General features: G+C 39.0%; 1 protein-coding gene across 1 annotated transcript in view; it reads right to left on the bottom strand.

The window, feature by feature from the left end:
• LOC308405199 (neural-cadherin) overlaps positions 1 to 7,211 on the bottom strand; it is a 142,982-nt gene extending 135,771 nt beyond the window's left edge. Inside the window, exon 1 of the mRNA XM_080895663.1 lies at positions 5,684 to 7,211. Within this exon, the coding sequence (XP_080751789.1) occupies positions 5,684 to 6,647 (964 nt within the window). The 5' untranslated portion in view covers positions 6,648 to 7,211. The remainder of the gene's footprint in view (positions 1 to 5,683) is intronic.
• Between the last annotated feature and the right edge of the window lie 13,064 nt (positions 7,212 to 20,275).

Raw genomic sequence — 20,275 nt, 5'->3', positions numbered from 1 at the left:
CGACTGTTATTGTTGCCGCTACACTGAAAAAAAGGGATTGGCCATCTCTTGGATTTATGTAAGCATCTTGCGTGTATTTAACACAATTGCCTCATGCTTTAAAGTTAAGTGTAACTATTTAGTGTAGAAACTACATGATATGCATGGGTAGATTAAATTGTTCATATCATGTTCTAGTGAAGTAAGTCAATAATATAGCAATGTTAAATCTTGCGACACTGCACGGGAAGGCATCCATCTCAGTCAAGTCGAGCAGCCGCCTCTACTTTTTTCGGTATACCAAAAAAAGTAAATTGGGTGGTTGTTACATTAAAAGTCTACCTTGTAATTTGAACACAAGAATGTCATGTTTCTATCTTGAACGTAACCAAATCATGTAGGATTTGTATGAAATTCAACAACTTAATTTGTTCTTGTTGAGATGACATGATACAATCTAGTAAGAGTGGTTAGTTGCTGGACTCATGAAATTGACAAGATCACATAAGATTTCAAGCTGCAGGAAAATCACTGGAGTTATAAGAGGCAGACAACTACACACTACACACACCACGTGCATGCTATCGCTATTTATTGTGGTTTAACCTGTCAAGTTGCCTCACAGCATCTATATGGGCTCTTTCTCTTAATAATGACAAGTAGTTTTACTGACATACCTTTATCTTTATTAAGTTTAAACATAAGACCTTGCAGTATGTGTCGTGTAAAGCATTGATATGAAAGTGAAAGTGTAAAAAAGACCTCAAAGGCAGGATTTTCAATAAAAGTGTAGAATGCTACAGAGTGATACAAAATTCTTTGAAAACATGCCAGCTGAATCCAGCTGACATAACATGACATAGACCTGTAGAGCTTGTATTTTCCTCTACTAAAACAACCTTTGATCAAACATCTGGGATATTTTTGTGTCCTAGTCAATTCCTGATAGCAATAATCTACAAAAACTCAAAACAACTTCACCAAAACATGACAATATTGGGTATACTGGCTATGGAGGGGGTTAGAATGACTGATTTTTATGGCTAGGTTCTTGTGGTCTTTTCAGTGGAGTTCAGAAAATAAACAGAAGAACAGATTGTTTTCGAGGCCCAAACCTAACCTGTGCTTAAACCTTAACTAAACAATCACCGAAAACAATAAATATTTAAAAATCATCAGTATTGCTTTTGTCTTATCTTTAAATCTGCAAATGCTCACATTGAAGACATTATTTATGTACAAGTGTCACAAGTGGAAGTCATAGGCATTGGATCTGTTCTGTTGTTTAGACCTAAAGATGTGTTACATAAAAGACTGTTGGCTAAAAATTGCTAGATTTACCAGCTTTTACCTCACCACAAAATTATTTACTCCGTTGCTCTCTTTTTTGCCTACGTAGAGGAAATTTGTTCAGTTACTAAAGTCATGGCCACGACACATGTAAGGAAACAAAGACAGCTGTTATCATGTGTTTAGATTTATAAACAGTCAAGGATAAAGCAGAGTCAGTAGAGTCACTGCTATCTGCAGTGATGGACATCCTGCCAAGGAGTAAGAGAGACCAGTCCGTGTCTGTGTTTGTGCGTGTGCATGTGGTGGTGGTGGTGGTGGTGGTGGTGGGGGGGAACATACACCTTGACATCTGTCTGTAATTTATTATATACAGGCAGTGAGGAGAACGTCGGACTGCAAGAATTGTGATTCACATCTTATGTCTTTTTTTTTTTTTACAATCTGCAAATTCAGAACTTGATTTTCTCTGAGTTTCTGAACTAAAGCAAGCTAATTTTTCAGGTCCTTGTTACACATTTTAGTCAGAAATCCTGCCTGACTAAAAGTAACTGATCCATTCAACTAAAAAAATACTATTGATTGATGAATCATTGTTAGATTTTTTTTTTTTTAATGAATAATTTAGATGTAAACTTGATGATTTCAGGGAAAAAGAAGTGGTTTTGGAATGGTTAAAAAGCTATGTAGGGAATAGGCAACAATATGTACAAATAAATGAATATAAATCTAATTTGATGGATATAGCTTGTGGAGTACCTCAAGGTTCAGTACTGGGTCCAAAAATGTTTATTATGTACTTAAATGATATCTGCAGAGTATCGGAGATTTTAAAGTTTGTAATATTTGCAGATGACACAAATATACTGTGTTCAGGTGTGGAGTTGCCACAGGTTTTGGAAATGATCACACAGGAATTAACGATATTAAAGAAGTGGTTTGATATAAATAAATTATCATTGAATCTCGATAAAACCAAGTTTATGTTGTTTGGAAACCAAAAGAAAAACATCGAAGTAGAAATATGTGTTGACAATGTATATTTAGAAAGAGTAAATGAAATAAAATTTCTTGGGGTGATCATTGACCACAAGCTCTGTTGGAAGCCACACATTACTTATGTTCGGGGGAAATTGGCACGGGGCATTGCCGTCCTGGGAAAAGCAAAGCATATGTTGGATCAGAAAGCACTGCACATTTTATACTGTGCTTTACTACTGCCATATATGAGCTACTGTGTAGAGGTCTGGGGAAACACATACAAAAGTAACACACAAACAATAACTATAATACAGAAAAGGGCCATTAGATTAATAAATAATGTAGGGTACAGGGACCATACAAATGCACTCTTTGTCAAAATGCAAGCTATTAAATTCCAAGACTTGGTGAAGCTTAAAACAGCGCAAATAATGTATAAAGTCAGAAATAAATTGCTTCCCAAAGAAATCTGTAAATTGTTCATAGAAAGAGAAGGTGGGTATAACTTAAGAGGGAAATGGAATTTAAAAATACAAAGTGCTAGAACAACTTTAAGAACTATGTCAATCTCAATTGCAGGAGTTAAATTATGGAACAGTCTAACAGAAGAAATAAAAGACAGTCAAAACATAAAACAGTTTAAAGTAAAATATAAAAACCTAATTTTAAATAAGTATAAGAATGAAGAAAACGGGGTTAACCCAGGATGGTAATGTTGCTGGTAATGGTGTTGCGGTTCTTTTTTGGTTGTTTTTTTGTTTTGTTTTGGTTTGTTGTTTTTCCATAACTTGTGTATCTGCAAATATACACATTCTGTATTTTTCATATGAAAGAAACTATACTGTGGTGGGGCTTGCTAATTTCTTGTTTTGATTTATGTATGTTATGTTTTGTTTTACTTCATATGTTTCATATGTTTCATATGTTGTTTGTTTAATTTAAGACAAAAAAAAATTAAATGAATGAGAGGTAAAACTTGAGGGGGTAGGGACAAATAAGTAAATACTTCAGCCTACTCCTTTTCAAACAAATAATGGAATGATATTTTGTAATGATTGTGAAGGCACATGTTTGAAATGTTTGAAATAAAAATGAACTGAACTGAACTGAACTGACTCATCTGCAGATCCAGAGGTTAAACTTATGTTCCCTGTTTGACCAGCATTAGTCAGGAACTTCCAACTGCAAACTATTTAAACACAAACAGCATCTGCTTAGCCAGCTGACCAATCAAAGACGAATGCACTGCCTCCACCAGACCGCTGCTGTTGCCCAGACCTTATTCCCACAGATCAAAATCGCAACCACAGCCGATGAAAGACAGTTCGCCTCAATCAGCCGGCCAGTTTATAACACGCTCAATGCCGTGTCGACCAAATCACACACTCTTTCTCTGCAGTCACAAACCAGAGCCAATCTGAGCTCGGCAGTCTGCTTTAACACAAACACTGCTTCCTGTCTGAGGTTCTGGATCTGTTTTGACTTGTGTGTTCAGACCTGGGAGATCTCCAGGTGAGCAAACACAACTAATTTCTACAAATAAACATCGGAGATGCAGTTTGTATCAACTGATTAACCAGATCTGACCAGGACACCGAATTGCCAGAACAACCACCACCATCCAGATGTGAAGAGTTTAGTCTTTTGATTAAACATTGACTTTGCAAAGTAGGATGAGCACATTGGCATCTGGATGTCATTTCATCCTGTCAAACACATCAGAGCTGCAAGACACTAACACATTTCAGACTCATAATATGTTAACCAGCAGATTTAATACTATTTTTAAATATTTCTTGGTTTTAAGTGAGTGTAGCACCAGATGTGAGAATTTTGCCTCTTTGGGGGTGGGGAGATTGTGACTGACAGATTGCTGGGATTGGGTGAGTTTTGTTAAGGGTTAATACATCCATATTTCACCTAAAGCCTAAGTAGAATTTCTTAGGCTATACAGCTTTCATTTGTCCAAGTTTTGACTTTGCTTGCTTCAGATTTTTGAAGACTCCTAAGTAAGAACTGGTCTTTAGGTAGAAAACATGTTCTTTTTAAATGCTGATATTCATCGCTGATGGTAAAGTAGAATAAATGTCTTTCTTTTTTGTAGTTTGTTAAACTCCTTTAAATAGGTCTTTGATCTTTCTGTAATTTCCTGAGTTATTACTCAAACTATGGCAATACTTATAAAGACAAAATTTGTTTTACGTAAATTTTAACACAGTGCACTTGGGCGTGAAAACACATAATTGTGTAAAACCTAGAGGCAGATTTGACCTAAAGAGTGCTACAACCGAAATAAGCTTGTAAGCTCACCTGTAATTGCAGGAAAAGAGACAAAACCATGCAAGGCATAGCTTATTTTAAACAAGTTTTTGCCTCTAAGCTTATATCTAAATCTTTTTTTAACCATGGCAATGTATGATGAAAGAGTGGCACACATACGACCATGTGAATATGGTTTGAAAAGCCGTCCTTTAACCAGGTCGTTATTGCTACATATCACAATCCAACCTTCACCACAGAAATGGCAGATTGGATTAGTCTTTTGGAAATCATGGATATATGAATATTTTATGTTCAGACTGTGTAACCCTTGTGAATCCTAACTAATAAAGGTGCTGTTAAAAAGGCTGGTAAGCAAAACAAATTCTGTACAAGTGCTGTTTGCCATTTAAATAATAAGCTGCAGTCCAGTTTTTTTCCTTTTGGAGAACTATCAACACGTGGATGTATGTGTGTGTGTGTGTGTGTGTGTGTGTGTGTGTGTGTGTGTGTGTGTGTGTGTGTGTGTGTGTGTGTGTGTGTGTGGTAACTGTATTTTAAAAGTAAAATCTCTGTGTGAAGTGTGTTGACTTGTATATACTCTGCCTCACCTCGCTCTCAGTTCTGTTTGTCCTTTAACAAATTACTGGCAACAGTAATCTCACTCTGTGTATTTTACTCGCACAGACTTTCACACGCACACACAAGAAACACACACTTGGCAGTGCCGTGTGGAGTGTTGTAAGGAATGAATGAAAGAGTGGAAAGTGACCGTTGAGGTCGATTTAAACTCAGATGGAAAAAAGCCAAAACATACAAAAGCACGCGCGCAAACTTCTCTAAATGAATGAGCACCACTCAATTCTGAAAGGAAGATTCAGCAATAATTTTAGGGAGAAATTATTGCTGAAACTGTTAGAAAAGGTACTGAAAAGGTAATGTTCCTCCACATTACGATTACTAACTTTGGTTTTACCTTGCTGACTCCTGGCCCTACTTTTAAATTTTAAAAAAGAGATATGTGGCTAAGACTCAATAAAATACACTTTGAGTACCACGTCTACTTCAACATCCAAAGGTAGACACCAGCCTCCTAAGCCAGCATGACAATCTTCAGGTAAGTCTGGCTTTCTTTGCGCTTTTACGCACGAAAAGAAAACCAGAATTTTCTTACCTCGGAGGCTCTGAATCTTCACAACCACCTCGGCGGGCTCTCGCAGACTGCGCGCCAGGTACAAACGCCCCGAATCCCGCTCGATCTGGACTGGTGAGTCGGCTTCGGATATCACTTCAAACCACCGTTGATCGAACCTCTGGTCAGGAACTGTGAACACTAGGTCGCCAACTCTGACGTGGTCCGGAACGGTAACTGTGTAGGTCAGCTCCTCGGACAGAGCCCGCGGCATCCGTCGCGCTCTGTTGGACCGGCGGACGTTGATGCGCAAGAACACCGGCTCACCTATCAGTGCTAAATCTCCTCCGTCCTTCACGTAAATGCGCAAAGTCACCTGGCTGAATCCAGCGAGAGATCCTGCTAGGCTCACTTGTCCGTTTTGTGGATCCACGTGGAGCAGGTACAAGTCCGGTGATGCGTAAAAAGTGACATGTCCATTGCTCTCCGCGTCACCGTCCTTTGCGTCAAAGCGAGCCAGCTCGGTTCCGGGCGGCGTTAATTCATCTACTTCAATCGTCTTGTTCCCGCTGGTAAACAGAGGGATGTTGTCGTTCTTGTCGGACACCTCAATCTGGACGATGGCTCGTCTCCTCATACACCGAGTTGGCAGCTCCACCATCAGTTCGTACATAGCTATAAACTCCCGGTCCAGTGCTTTTGCGGAGACCAAACATAATTGCGCTCGATGGACCCGATGCCCGCGGTAGTGAACAAGTCTGAAATCTGACGCGTAATCTCCCTTCAAACTGGCAGTGAGGTTCGCACCGGGGCAGTTTGCAGCTGTGACAGAAATTACCACCCCTTCCACTGGCGTCCCAGCTGGAGAGTTCTCCGCTATCTGGCCGAAGTAGCGCGCTGGATGTCCGTGCTGCGCAGACAGACACACCGGTGAGACGTGAAGCAGCAGGACCGGGAGCAGGCATAGGGTGTGCAGGATAACCGGCCCAGTTACGGCTTTGGTCATGTTTCCATCAAACCCGTTTCACTTGCACAAGATAGCAAAGTGTTCGCTAACGGGTCTCTGTTTCTTAAAATGACCCAAACAAAAAGATTTTACGCATAAAAAAGAATAGTTATCTCCAGGAAAGCGCAAAGTTCCCCAAGGAAAAAAAATCCAATAATCTAAATATTCCCATAAATTATGCCAGTTTAACTTGTAAATCAGTTAAATTGTCACAGGTAAATGTGATTGCTAAGAAGAGCTCAAAGTCCATCTAAAATGCAAGGAAAACATCAGTAACACTATCGTTCAGCGCTCTCCTCTCCAGTTAATTAAGAATGAAATGACAAGAGACTTTTACGCGCAAATAAGATAGGTCTTCTTCCCCACTGCTATTGAAAAAATATGGATTAAGCAATAAAAGTATTATTAAAATAAGCAAGTCTTCAGAGCATATTTTTCTTAGTCCAGCTGCAGTATTTCCAAGTTGGTCCAGCGTGTCTGGAGCGTCGCCACTGGAGGATGGAATAGACTAACGGGCACAGAGATACCCAACTGCCTCCATGTGGATCTGATGGCACCGCCTACCAGCGTGGAAGAGAGAAACTAATCACGAAGCAGGAGCAGCACTGAGTGACAGGATGAAAGACCCACCCACTGACAGGCTGAGTCAGCGGATGGGGAAAGAGAGCAGAGAGAAAGGGACCAACAGGGAGGTGGGGTTTGTGGGTAACGTTAAACCTTTCTCATCACGGCCATGGCAAATTTGAGACGATTTTCAATCAAAACTGAGGACCCCGATAATCTCTACCAGATTTACACAACACACGCTGATGCAGGTTCAGCAGGCCATTATAAAAAAGGGATAGTCTTTTCTCCAAATGAACTAAAATAACTTTTATTTGTTGGTTTGCTTTGTTTCTCATAAATGAAACACGTCAAAAAGTATTAAAAAGATCTCAAGTTAACTTAACCATTTGCTACATCAAGTTGCACAATAACTGAGGAGTAACCCCACATCGTTATCAGAACATAATTTTATTCCCACTATAAGACAAAAGAAATCCTCCAATCTGTTGTGACCTTTATGAACATACTGCAGCATGAGATACATAAGCCTCTGGTTTAAACTGTCAATAATCACTGTTGAAACATAATTAATCCTTTGATTCATATGGTAATTCTATTGGTTTGGATTTGTGTTAAGCAGAAAAAAGCAACAACTAACAACAAGTTGAATGTGATTAGGAAAGATTATGGTTTGGCTTGAAATGAGAACTTTAATTTCATGCAACCATTACAGTCATCTTTACAGTAATAGCATGTGGTAAGGTTATAAAAAGGTCATAGCTAAAAACCACAAGTGATTATCAATTTGAAAAGGAAGAGTAAATTCCTGTGTTAACAGCCATTCATTAACCCCAACATCCCTCCTATTGTGACGTTGCTGTAGTGTCACTAAATGTAGTAATTTGTTAATGTCATTGCCAAACTGCTTGGCAGTGCAGTGGTTAACACTGTTGCCACACAGCAACAGGATTCCTGGCTCAAACAGGCTTGCTAGCTTGAGTTTTCTGTGTGGAGTATGCATGTTTTTCCTATGAAAGTCCAAAGACATAGGTTTTAAGTTAACAGGTAATTCAGGATTATAACAACCTTACACTGCACTCCAGTGTTAGCTGGAATAGGCTCCAACCCCTTGCCCTGACAATTGGTTAAGAAAATAAACAATCAATCTCATAATGTTCACATCCACTAGAGAGCGCTGTCACCTGAACGTCAAAATGAGATTTTGAGGCATTTACTGAAACTACTAATATTACTATACTGTTTTCTCGTGATTCCTACAAGTCAACCAAAGCCATACTATAACTAGTAATGTATTAATATTTTGGTAAAAATGGTATGGACTCATTTATCATGTCCGTATTACAAAACAAGAAAATAAGCCTGTTGGTCTCCTGGTTTGGTATTTCCAGTCAAGAGGTTTGGAAATGAGCAAACACTAACATTAGCTAAAAATTCCATTATATAAACTGCAGGTTAGTCAGCGTGTCTCTTTGGAATACATGCACTACAGATGTTCCACTGAACATGTATTACAGTGCCTAACATAATATTCTTACACAATATTGAAATTATTTTTCAAGTTGCAGCATTTTAAAGTGTTGACTCTTAACCAAATGCAACAAACAAAGATCTTTGTTACATTTACTGTCTTCAGTTTGATTAAACTCAACAAGTCCTATCACAATCAGAAGACTTGTAAGTTGGTAAGCTTCCAAAAAAAGGTCTAAATGTAAACTTGCTGCTGTACAATCTTTACTGTGTACAGTCATATTTTATCCAACATGATATAACACACCGTCACACATGAAAATCAACTATCGTTCGCGGATCTTTAACATTCACATAACAAAACTCTGTTTTGACAATTTACTCCCCCCCCCCCCCCCGTTCATTTCCTGTGTGTCCTGTTTATCAGATCAAACTGTGCCAATAACTGGCTTGAAAACCCTTAGTCTGCATGTCGTTTGCTGTTTCCTGTCTGCAGTAATGGCAGCGGCCCGTAGCAGTGTAATTTATTAGTGGTTCAAAGATTTCAAGTGACAAACAATCTAGTTCTTCACACACATTTTCCCCTCTGTTAGAGATTAAATCAGCCACGTGCGTGTTTGCCTCATGCAGGAAATCCCTCTGAAGTTTGCAAAAATGAGAACTTGTGTGCTTGTGTTCATTTTATTATCATTCATAAAAGCAAAATGAAAACTTTCTCAAGCCTTTGATCACAGACTGGAGGGCGAGAGGAAGCAAGTGAAATGATGTGAAGTGAAATGACATGCAGAATGAAGGAAATCAATTTAATATGTGAGCCCAAAAAACCCAAAAAAATGCTCCCATCTGTGTTCAAGAACAGAGTTCGGTGCGGTATGAAGTTGTCCTGCGTTGTGACAACTGAAATTGAAGTGAAACCAGAAGTCTGTGGTTCTGTTCTGGTACGAGAATCTCAAAGAAAATACCATTGGCATTACTAAAGAACTAACTTTGAACAGAACCACAATAATGTGTATTGTGGCTTACTTCATTTTCATATGTTAAAATAGTACTTTCTTGGGTAAAGTCCCATTTTTTTCTTGAATTTTAATTCCTCTTGAAATCTCCACTGAAAACTATTTCTTATTAGTCCTTGAAGTCTAGAAAATGGCATCTTCGCGGGACCTTCATGAATGAATGGATGGTAGTTGAAACCTGTCTGTGGTAACAACAGAAGGAGAAGACTGAGCACTGTGGAAGTTTAAAAATCTGAATGTAGTGTAGTATTTTCCTGCGGAAAACAAGGGCACATTAAGACATCTGGTCTCATATATCAGAGTGCAGACTGAAGCGTACGGTCAGTTCAGTCTGCATGTATTCCAGCCTGAAACAAAGCAGCATTTTTTTCCCCTTTTTTAAGCAATCACAAGCAGAATTTGTGATCAGCTTGACATTCTTGTGTTTGCAATTTAGCTTAAGTTCTCTGAAGCTCATGTAGCAGTGAGCCACTGCTTCAGGTCTCAGTTTATTCGTGCTGATTTGCCTGTGCAGACTCGCATGCACTAAGGCGACACGATGGCTGCACATTCAAGTCAATCGGTCATGCTTCTTCAAGCCCTCTATCAGGAAACAACCAAAAAGAGGAACCTAATTTGAGTTACAAAAAAAAAGTCAAAACTTCACTGCACAAATCAGATATAATGCTCACAGAGAACAACAACAAAAAAAATTGTATGAGTGGCTCAAACAGAGAGGCTAAAAGCTTGGAAATAGGCATGCAGCTCCACTGTTGATGTTCCCGTGCTGTGTCTTCAGTTGGTGGATAAAATATCACAGCAACATGTTGAGTTTCTAAATGACGGATGGAACGTGGCTGAGCAGGTAAATCCTTCTTACACCTGTGTTAACATTAGTCATAGTTGATTGGATTGAAGGAGGTTGGTGCCAAATCCCCCTAAAATATTTCAGTCTTCCAAACCAGCCCAGCTTTAGAGAATGACAAGCAGTGCTGGCTTGCTTTTTGAAGAGACTTCTGTTGCAGTAAAGCAGAAGAGGTGTGACGGCTAATGATCTCAACCATCATGGACAAAGGACAAACCACAAACTTTATTTTAAAACCTTCAAACAAGTTGAAGTTTTCTTCAAACATCTCCTCGAAAACAAGATGTCCTAAATCTCAAAAATGTAAAGATTATTATATTATCTTAATATCATTTGCACATATTTTACAAAGTTCTTCAATTTGTACACACGCTTCAGTTTTCAGTAATATCCCTACTGTCTAAACTTCAAATCTCTCAGAAAAAAAATATCCCACTGTCCAAAAAAGTATTCACGTTTTACAAATGACATTGACTTACTTTTACTCTTGAAGGCATCATCTTGGCCTCCAGTAACCCTGCGAGTAATCTTGGAGTCAGTTTTGACTAGCATATGTCCTTTAACAGCACACATTCTTTCATCTGCATGATATTGTCAAAATTAGAAAAATCCTATCTCAGAGTGATGCTGAAAGTCCATCCATTTATTACTACATCTATTACTTGAGCTACTGTAATTCATTATTATCAGGTTGGCATAAAAACTACCAGAAATGCCTTTAGTTGATTTAAAATGCTGCAGAGAGCGGTCTAATAAGAACTACAAAAAGAGAACATAGCTTCTTGGCCCCCTGCTAATTCTAGAATTTAAATTCTTGAATTTAAAATCCTTCTCTTCATATACAAAGTCATGAATAATCAGGCCCCATCTTATCTTAGCTCCCAGTTTGGATTCAAGACACAGACACGCCTCCCACTGTTAAAATAAGGCTTAAAAAAAGACACGAAACAGCACATTTTTAGCAGATTTTATATAAAATTAAGAGTTTTGTAATTTATTTTGAAAAAAAAAAACTTGACTACATAACTAATGAGTTATTTTCTCAATGGCTGCAAAACTATGCTAAACTTTGGTTAGTGCAGAGGTCTGCAACCTTTAACACCCAAAGAGCCATTTGGACCCGGTTTCCATGCAAAAGAAAACACTGGGAGCCGCAAATTCTTTTTGACATCTAAAATGAAGATATCACTGTATATATTGTTTTTTACTTTTATGCTTTGTGTGAACAACTAAGGTGTGTTTCTTATGAAATCCATGAAGAGCTACAGAGAAAATTAAATTTTATTTATGTAATTAACACATTTTGAACTCTTAAAGAAATATAATAAAAGGAAAGACACCCAGCTGAACTAAAATGATCCATGTAGCAAACAAAAACTGTTGTGAGCCGCCACCCTTATATCGCCTTTGGGCTTTTGGAGCCTTGGCCTGGCTTTTAAAAAAGTAATTGGAAAAAAAGCACTATGCTGCTAAAAACAGAAAAATAGATATTTGCAAAGTTCTGCCTAAATATGTATTTTACCTGGTTAATGTGTGTGGCGGGGCGTGGTCTGACGCGCCACTGCAGGGGAGGCGGACGCACCTGAGCAGCACCCGCAATCACGCCTCGCCGCCTTAACGTCTGTGCTATCTGTGCTGTTGTGTTGGTATGAGTCGGTCTGTGAGCTGAAAAGCTACAGCCGGCTGTATGCGAACAGCAACTGTATGTGAAAAGTGGTCAATAAAGAGATGTTGAAAAGCATGTTCATGGAAACATCGTCGGGTCTGCTGTGATATGTTTACAATGGGACTTCTGCTCCTGAACCTCTGCGCACAGCGTCTGCAAATCGGGGCTGTATGAAGTCACTTTCATCTTTACGCAGGTCTGTAAGCAGTCATCTGTGAGGCGTGAGCGGTGTTTGTTTTTAACATAGTTCATGGTGGAGAATAGCTGCTGACATAATGTGGATCCGAAGATCCATAACTGGCCTACCTGAGGTTGAAAGTCTCGATAAATGCACGGCGTTTCGGCGGGTATACCGGCATCCGTGAGTGTGACGCTTATTTTGAACGATGAAAAAATAATAGAATATAATTTCATTTTTATATTTCAATATCACAATAATCTTCCAATTTAGAACTACAAGTTAAAAAAGAACTAACATAAATAAAAAACACTTCAGCTAAATACTTCTAATTTATTTTCCCAAACCACGCAGAGCCGCACTATAAGGACTAAAGAGCCGCATGCGGCTCCAGAGCCGCAGGTTGCCGACCCCTGGGTTATTGGATGGAGCTCCCCCAGTAACGCTTGTTTTATTGTACAGCGGTTATGTCCATTTGTGTATGCATTTGCCTATGGAAAGCCTAGAGACAGGGGTTTTCAACCTATGCAAACATACTCTATGCAGCACTCCAAAACCCAAATCTGTGCAAAGGTTGAATGCTATTTGGTTAACAAGTGGGCTGGAAGGGGGAAGGGCGTGACATGCTTCTTCACCAGCAACAGTAGAGGCATGAAAAAACATCAAAGATCAGAACAGCATGAAAAGCACAGACAGTGGCTGTAGCAGATACCTTTTATTGCTTTTAACAGTCAGTTTCATTTCAGGTCCTTTTATGTTATAACTGCGCTCTTCTCCACGGCTGGCTGATGGCCCAGCAACAGCACAGTCAAGAGTAGCATACAGGCTGCTTGTTCCTCATACTTTGGACACTGCCTCCATCTGGCAGAACAGGGTCTCTGCCGGTAGACAGGCTCAGGTCTGTTAATGTAGTCTCAATGGAGAACCACGTTGTGCTTCTCTGGATCATTTGCTTAAAGATTTTCCCTGCTTAAACCTACCCACACTTACTAGATGATTTTCTGTGAGTTGGGTATTTTGGAAGTGGCAATGAGTTCACCGTGCCAAGTACATGTGGAGACCATCAGCTGCAGGTACACCTAACTGTTGCCAACAATCTAACCTCCAATCTAACTGTCCCATGTTTGAAATGTTGAATGAAATTATGTAATCTAAACAAGTCACTTTACGATTCATATCCATAGTTGCTATTTGACTAATAAGGCATAAACCTGAGATCAGACACATATAAGTATTTTTATAGTACTTTTAATGAAAGACAGTGTAATATTACTGACTTTGTTTTAAAGAAGTTACCATTCACTTGTTTGTGACTTATATTTTGACTCAGGTTACTTCACAGAAGATGGCAGAGTGTCACTCTGTTCAGATTAACTTTAAATAGACATGTAAGTCATGTCAGTCTGCTGCTGCTTTCTGAGAGGCACAATCATTTACACCTGACCTGTGAAAATAGAAAAAAATGCCAAATACAAAAGCATCCAAAGTGGCCTTTCCCCTTTTATGCTAATCCTCAGCTCTCTGTTCCTGTTACGCATATCTACACACAATAATGGTCGAGATTTTCAAAAGAAAAATTTAAATATCCTGGAGCTGGGTTTTGTGCACAGTTGAAAACTCTTGAGGTGCAATTTCAGTATACCAGCAGGAGGGCAGTGTCAGAAGCTGTGTAAAATACAGTAGGTTGTGTGACAAAAGCACAGACAGCACATAATGGTGGGGGAAGGAGTTAAATCCACTGATTTCCTGTTCTACATGTGGAGAGCACCTTTGACAGCATGTTTGTATTAATACTTATGCCGTCTTCTCAAAGACAGGAGTCCAGCTGCATTCCTTTTTCATGGACTGGAACTGTGATTCAGATGTCCGTGGTGAATCTTTGTCGACACTACAACATAACCTACATAAGTTGCCAATACCATTATCACCATTTGTGCTTTTGTGTGGTGTCTTTATATGTTACTTTCCATTTCATATTATTATCTTAGTGGGTGGATTACTTTATATTATAATTGTGGAAAACTACAGCACACGAGGAGCAGGAGGCGAATGTAAGGTAAGTTTGTTTTTGTTTTTTTCCCCCAGAGAGATATTAATGAGTATTAGGATTTCTGATCATGCCACAATAGGAAACTTAGTTATGGTTGTGACATAATGCCAATGTAGCAACCTATCATCTTGTTTATTTAACTGGGGGTAACTGTTAATCTAAATAGTGCTGATCACATCATGTGGACCTATGCAAAAACAATAGGGACATGTTCTCATTCACACATTCTTCATCTATATGCTGATCTACTTTGGTTTTAGTTTGTTGTTTTCCATTGAGTGATTAGTTCCTTCTCTAATTCTTCTCTCTAATAAGCAGCAACCAACCACCCAATCAACCCAGTGACATCATACTCTCTTACTTCAGTGCTACACTTAATACAGAGATTGTTAAATCCAGTTTTTCAAACAATGTTTAGTCTGTGACAGGAGTAGGTGTACATTGGGGTTAATACTTTACCTTACTATACTTTAGAGTAACAAGAATGTGTGTAAGAGGTGGGAACTCATAGCCTTTTGTGACTGACCTTGTTGCATTAATATTTCTGGGAGTTCCTTTCTCAAGGCCCAAATACAGGGAGGAGACTATTTAAATAAACTGCTGATTAACTATTGTTTGGGACATTTTACTGCTAATTGCATCAACAACACAGAAAAGAATTCTTCCTGTTAAAAGGGAGTCTTTCCTTCCCACTGTTGCCAAGTGCTTGTTTATTATGGATCTTTTGATTGTTTGAGCTTTCCTTCTATTACAGGGTCTTTACATAGCAATATAAATCATCCTGAGGTGACTGTTGTTGTGAATAGGTACTACATAAACATAACTGAATTGAATTCAAGTTAATTTGTGTAAAGGTTCTGACGCCTCTTCAGTACAATTGACCTTATTTTAGAGCACCGCCTCATTTTCTGTAAGTGCCCGCACATGTATGCATTTATTATAATAAGTCCCTAAATATAAATGTAATGCCCTCTCTAGGTTTAAGTTATATAAATATCTGGAGTAAAGTACAAAAGTTTTCTCAGATTTTCTAAAAAGGTTTGGTTTTCCAAAATTTGCAAAAACTTCCCATTGTTAGGGACCTGCCCATGTTCTACCCACGTTAACTTAGTTTCAGTATTTCAGTTGTTAAAGTTTCCCAGATTATGGCTCAAATATGACATTGTCATCTATGGAAGCAAGTTGGAAAAGGTTTAATAAACCAAGGTGTCTTTTATTCTGGTTAATTACCATAATATGCCATAACAGGCCTTGGCTCAGTTACATTCACTGATGATATATGTTTTTACCCAGCGGCAGCTTTGCTAAATATACCCGTTGTACTACACACACCTTGACAACCTGCGATCACACTGGGCTCATTTCATTATGCTGCATGATGGGATTTCACCACATGCAAACGGGTTTAATTAAGCCGAAAGTTATTAGTCAGTGGAGTGTGAGTGAATGGATATGTAAATGTGCAGTGGTGCAAAGAAAAATCTGATCGCATGTATAATTGGATGCAAGATAAAGAGGCTTAATAGCACGGTGGTGAGCTTGCAGTGTGTCATTAGCTGACAGATAGATGCAATGTAAACATGATTGCCTACAAGTTTATTCAGACAGAAGTGATCGGATTATCTGAAATCATTTTCACAACAAGGTAAAGACAAAAGGTTAAAATAAAGATCTAGAATTAATAAGAGATTTCATTTCAACAAGTTTCCTCTTAACCTGTAAAAAGTTCAGAATCACGTTATCGAGACTCTTCCTTGTTCTCTCCTGCCGAGGAGAGAGGAAAAAAGCGAGTGAGCTGTGATGAAAGAGTGGACTGAGTGGTTTTGACAGGACATTCGACACCGTCTTCTCCGTCACACTGCTTCACTGTAGGCCTTGACTGCGGTGATTTAGCTTCAGACAGCTGTCAAGTACAGAGTAAGAGGAAGGCGGAGGAGGAGTGGGTCGGAAAGGTGATGGTTTAAATCCCCAGACTGAATAGGGCAAAGGTAGAAAAGTGAAGGTCTCTAAAATCAAACTCCAGAACCTAATATGGTTTGATAGACACATCAAATCAAACTGATGCGGTAATGCTAAACCAGCTCTGTTCTAGGATGCCCTCTGGACCCAGTGGAGGTGGTGAGTGACAGGAGAACGGCGGCTAAGCTGTCATCCCTGATGGAAAACATCTCCCACCCCATGCAGCAGACTGTGACAGCACTGAGCAGCTCCTTCAGTGGGAGACTGCGGCACCCACGGTGTGGGACGGAGAGATTTCGCAGGTCTTTCCTCCCCACTGCTGTCAGACTCCATAATAAAGACTTTAACTGATCAAGCACACACATCCATACATATGCAATAATACTAAGTGCAATAATCCTTTCTGTCATCGTTGTATTTTTACTCAGTTGTATATAGTATTTGTATTCTATTTTTATCTTATTGTATATTTATTTTATTTTATTCTACTGTATATAGTATTTTATTTTATTCTATTCTGTACAGTTGTGTACTGTATTTATTCTTATTGTATTCTAATTTTTGCCTCATAACTTTTGCACTGTCCACTTCCTGCTGTGACAAAACAAATTTCCCACGTGTGGGACTAATAAAGGTTATCTTATCTTATCTTATGTGAATTGTTAAAAGAAGGTTCTAATAATTTACATGATAGCAAATTAACAACCAGTTAACTATAGCTGACGATCATTTATTGCTTTACCAGATGCTTTGTAACCCTCATGCAAGCTCCTACAAGCTTTCAGTTCTTGAGGGGAACAGACCAAGTGTATGACAGTGATACTGACAGTGAGAACATTTTGTTTGCTCCACACTTTGGAGGGAAAAACATTATGGTTATGTACCTTGCATTTATTTATACACTGAGACATGCCTTCGGTATGATAAAGGGAGCCTAAATCGACAGAGGATCTTCATGAAGTGCACAACTGGTGCTGACTGATGCCTGACAAACTGTCAGCCCGGGTGTCAGACAGGACGGATCAGTTCTTCTAACCAGTGGACTAGTCAAGTATTTCCCTGGACATGGTGTTGTTCTGTTGCTGTTCGGTTTGCTTATAAGAGATCATCTGATTGTTGGGATTTTCTCTGTTTTCTTTGTATTATTGTAGGATCTTTACCTCACAATATAACATGCTTTGAAGCAACTGTTTGACTAACAAAATAAATAAATAAATAAATAAATGGATAGATAAATAAAATTGAACTGAACTGCATCACAAACTTGAATTAAATTGAATTCAGTTTTGACTTTTATGACTTTTTTTTATCACCAGAAAAAACAGATAACAGACATAAGATTATATTTAATAAGTTTGCTTTGCCTCATTCCCTGTATTGAAATCGCCCAACCACACAGTCAGACATGATCATCAGTAGCACCAACACTCTTCCCTATTATCTCATGAAAGGTCATTGTTTATTTGTAAAGTTTCTTTCATGAAGTTTTGTGCTAGGCTCATCATAGGACCAAGGAAGTTTTTAGAGAGGAGTCTCAGAGGTAATATTCTCTGGGAATAGAGCTTATGATATTCACACAGATATGAACAAATGTGCACTTGATTTCAGCCAAATGGCAGAGAATGCCAATCACACAGATGGACGGAGGAGACCACCAGCAGCTTTGTTGGAGTTAGTGGGGTTCAACACATGTACAGTGATATGAATACCACAGCTATCGCTTCCTGTGACCTACATAAATATCTAGATATCCATCCAGATTTCTTTGTTTTCTTTTTTCTGTTCATTAACATAAATATCGAATCTGCCAGTCACATGACAACAGCTCCATATATTTGAGCATCCAGACATGGTCAAGGCAACCTGCTGAAGTTCAAACAGCAGGGGGAAGAAAGGTGATTTCAGTGACTTTATAGGTGGCATGGTTGCTGGTGCTGATGAGCTGGTCTGAGTATTTCAGGAACTACTGACCTACTGGAATTTATTTATTCAAAGATACCCTGAAAGCACAACTGAACCTTGAAACAGCCTTCCTGCAGCAGTAAAAGACCATACTGGATGTCACAGCTGATAATATGAGAATGAGGCTACAATTTCCCTGGGTCATGGAAACTGAACAATACACAGCAAAATCTCCAGTGTTAAATTAACACTGGAGAGTGTCTATATGGGTCCACACCTCTGAGTGTTAAATACAACACCGTTGAGTGTTAAATTAACACTTTTGACAGTGTTATATGTTTGGAAAATAACTCAAAATGTTAGAAATATTCCAGTGTTAGAAAATCAGCACTGCTCAGTGTTAGCCATTGTTAATCTTCAAAACTGACTAGGTTACTTTTAAACATATAACACTGTCAAAAGTGTTAATTTAACACTCAACAGTGTTGTATTTAACACTCAGAGGTGTGGACCCATATAGACACTCTCCAGTGTTAATTTAACACTGGAGATTTTGCTGTGTAGAAGACTGGAAAAACACCTTGTACAGAACAGAGTCGGCATCAGTAACCACAGATGTGACATTGGTTGCCAAGTGGCTTGCAGAGCATAACAATATTGTAGGTGAGTGGAGAGAGGTTAAATAAGTGCAGTGCATGTGAGACTTGACGATAGGATCAGGGTCCTTCAGCATTTACCTGGAATTAAGGAACCCAGAGCCACCCACCATTATATAACATGTAGTGGTATTGTAACAAGTTACTAAGTGCACTTACAGTATTGCTCAAAACAACAGGAAGCACTAGCTATACTTTAGTTATCATAGTGTGTCTAGGTTATAATCATAAAAGCATAAAGTTTTAAAAATCTTGGTTTTTGTTAAATTACTTTTAAAATCTGCCACACTTGGAGATATGAGAGCAGTGGTAAAGTTAGGTTAGTGCCAGATCAGGCGCCAGTGAACCGTTATCCTCATCCTCTCAGTCAGCACACATGGTTTAAATTAAGAAGAGGAAGACGACTAGGAGGAAGGTGAGTGACAGTTATCCTCCACCCTCCATCTGTCCAAAATGTCAGGCAGCAATCTGAGAACCATCAACCTGATGGACAAGTGAGGAACACGTGTGTGTGTGTGACCGTGTGTGTGTAGCAGATGAATTACAGGCTCCAAGTGACATTTTCAATTGAGTGGTATTTCCCTGTAAGTACAAGGCTGAATCTCACTGCAGCAGGTGAGTGACGAGTTTGTGACAGTCACAAACTATGTAATTTCTACTCTCTTTCTTGCTCACACACACACACACACACACACACACACACACACACACACACACACACACAGATGTGCACATGTGCGCACACACACACAATTATGACCAGCAACAGTAATAATTATGGCTGATGAATGAGTAAAAAAAGAGAAAACTGGCAGAGTAAAACACTTGATGTTGATGGCCATTTAACTCTTCAGTGTTGGAACAGAGACAGCACACACACACACACACACGCACGCACGCACGCGCGCGCACGCACACACACACACACACACACACACACACACACACACACACACACACACACACACACACACACACACACACAAATAGAGGATTCTTTGAAGCTATTTCTTCCCACCCTGTGTTAATAATGGTGTTTTTGAAAGTGCTGTCAATCAACTGGTGTTTGTACTGCACACCAACAGAAAGACGGGTATAGGATGTGAGATAGTTTTGCATTCAAAAATAACTTTGGTGATTTGTTGAGACGGGCGAAATGGAAATGCAAAAATGTAAAAATAATTTACTCTGTCACTAAAAAGTTTTTACAACAACTTAAATTTGAAACAATGTTGAGAGTGTCAGAAGACTGGATTCAAACAATGCCTGATAGTCACTGTGGTACAATCGACCCACAGTGCATTCCTATGGATAAGCAGCTGCACT

This window comes from Rhamphochromis sp. 'chilingali' (genome assembly GCF_963969265.1).
Source record: "Rhamphochromis sp. 'chilingali' genome assembly, chromosome: 11".
NCBI lineage: Eukaryota > Metazoa > Chordata > Actinopteri > Cichliformes > Cichlidae > Rhamphochromis > Rhamphochromis sp. 'chilingali'.
Note: the sequence above shows the minus strand (reverse complement) of the source record. Positions and strands in the feature narration are given on the sequence as shown.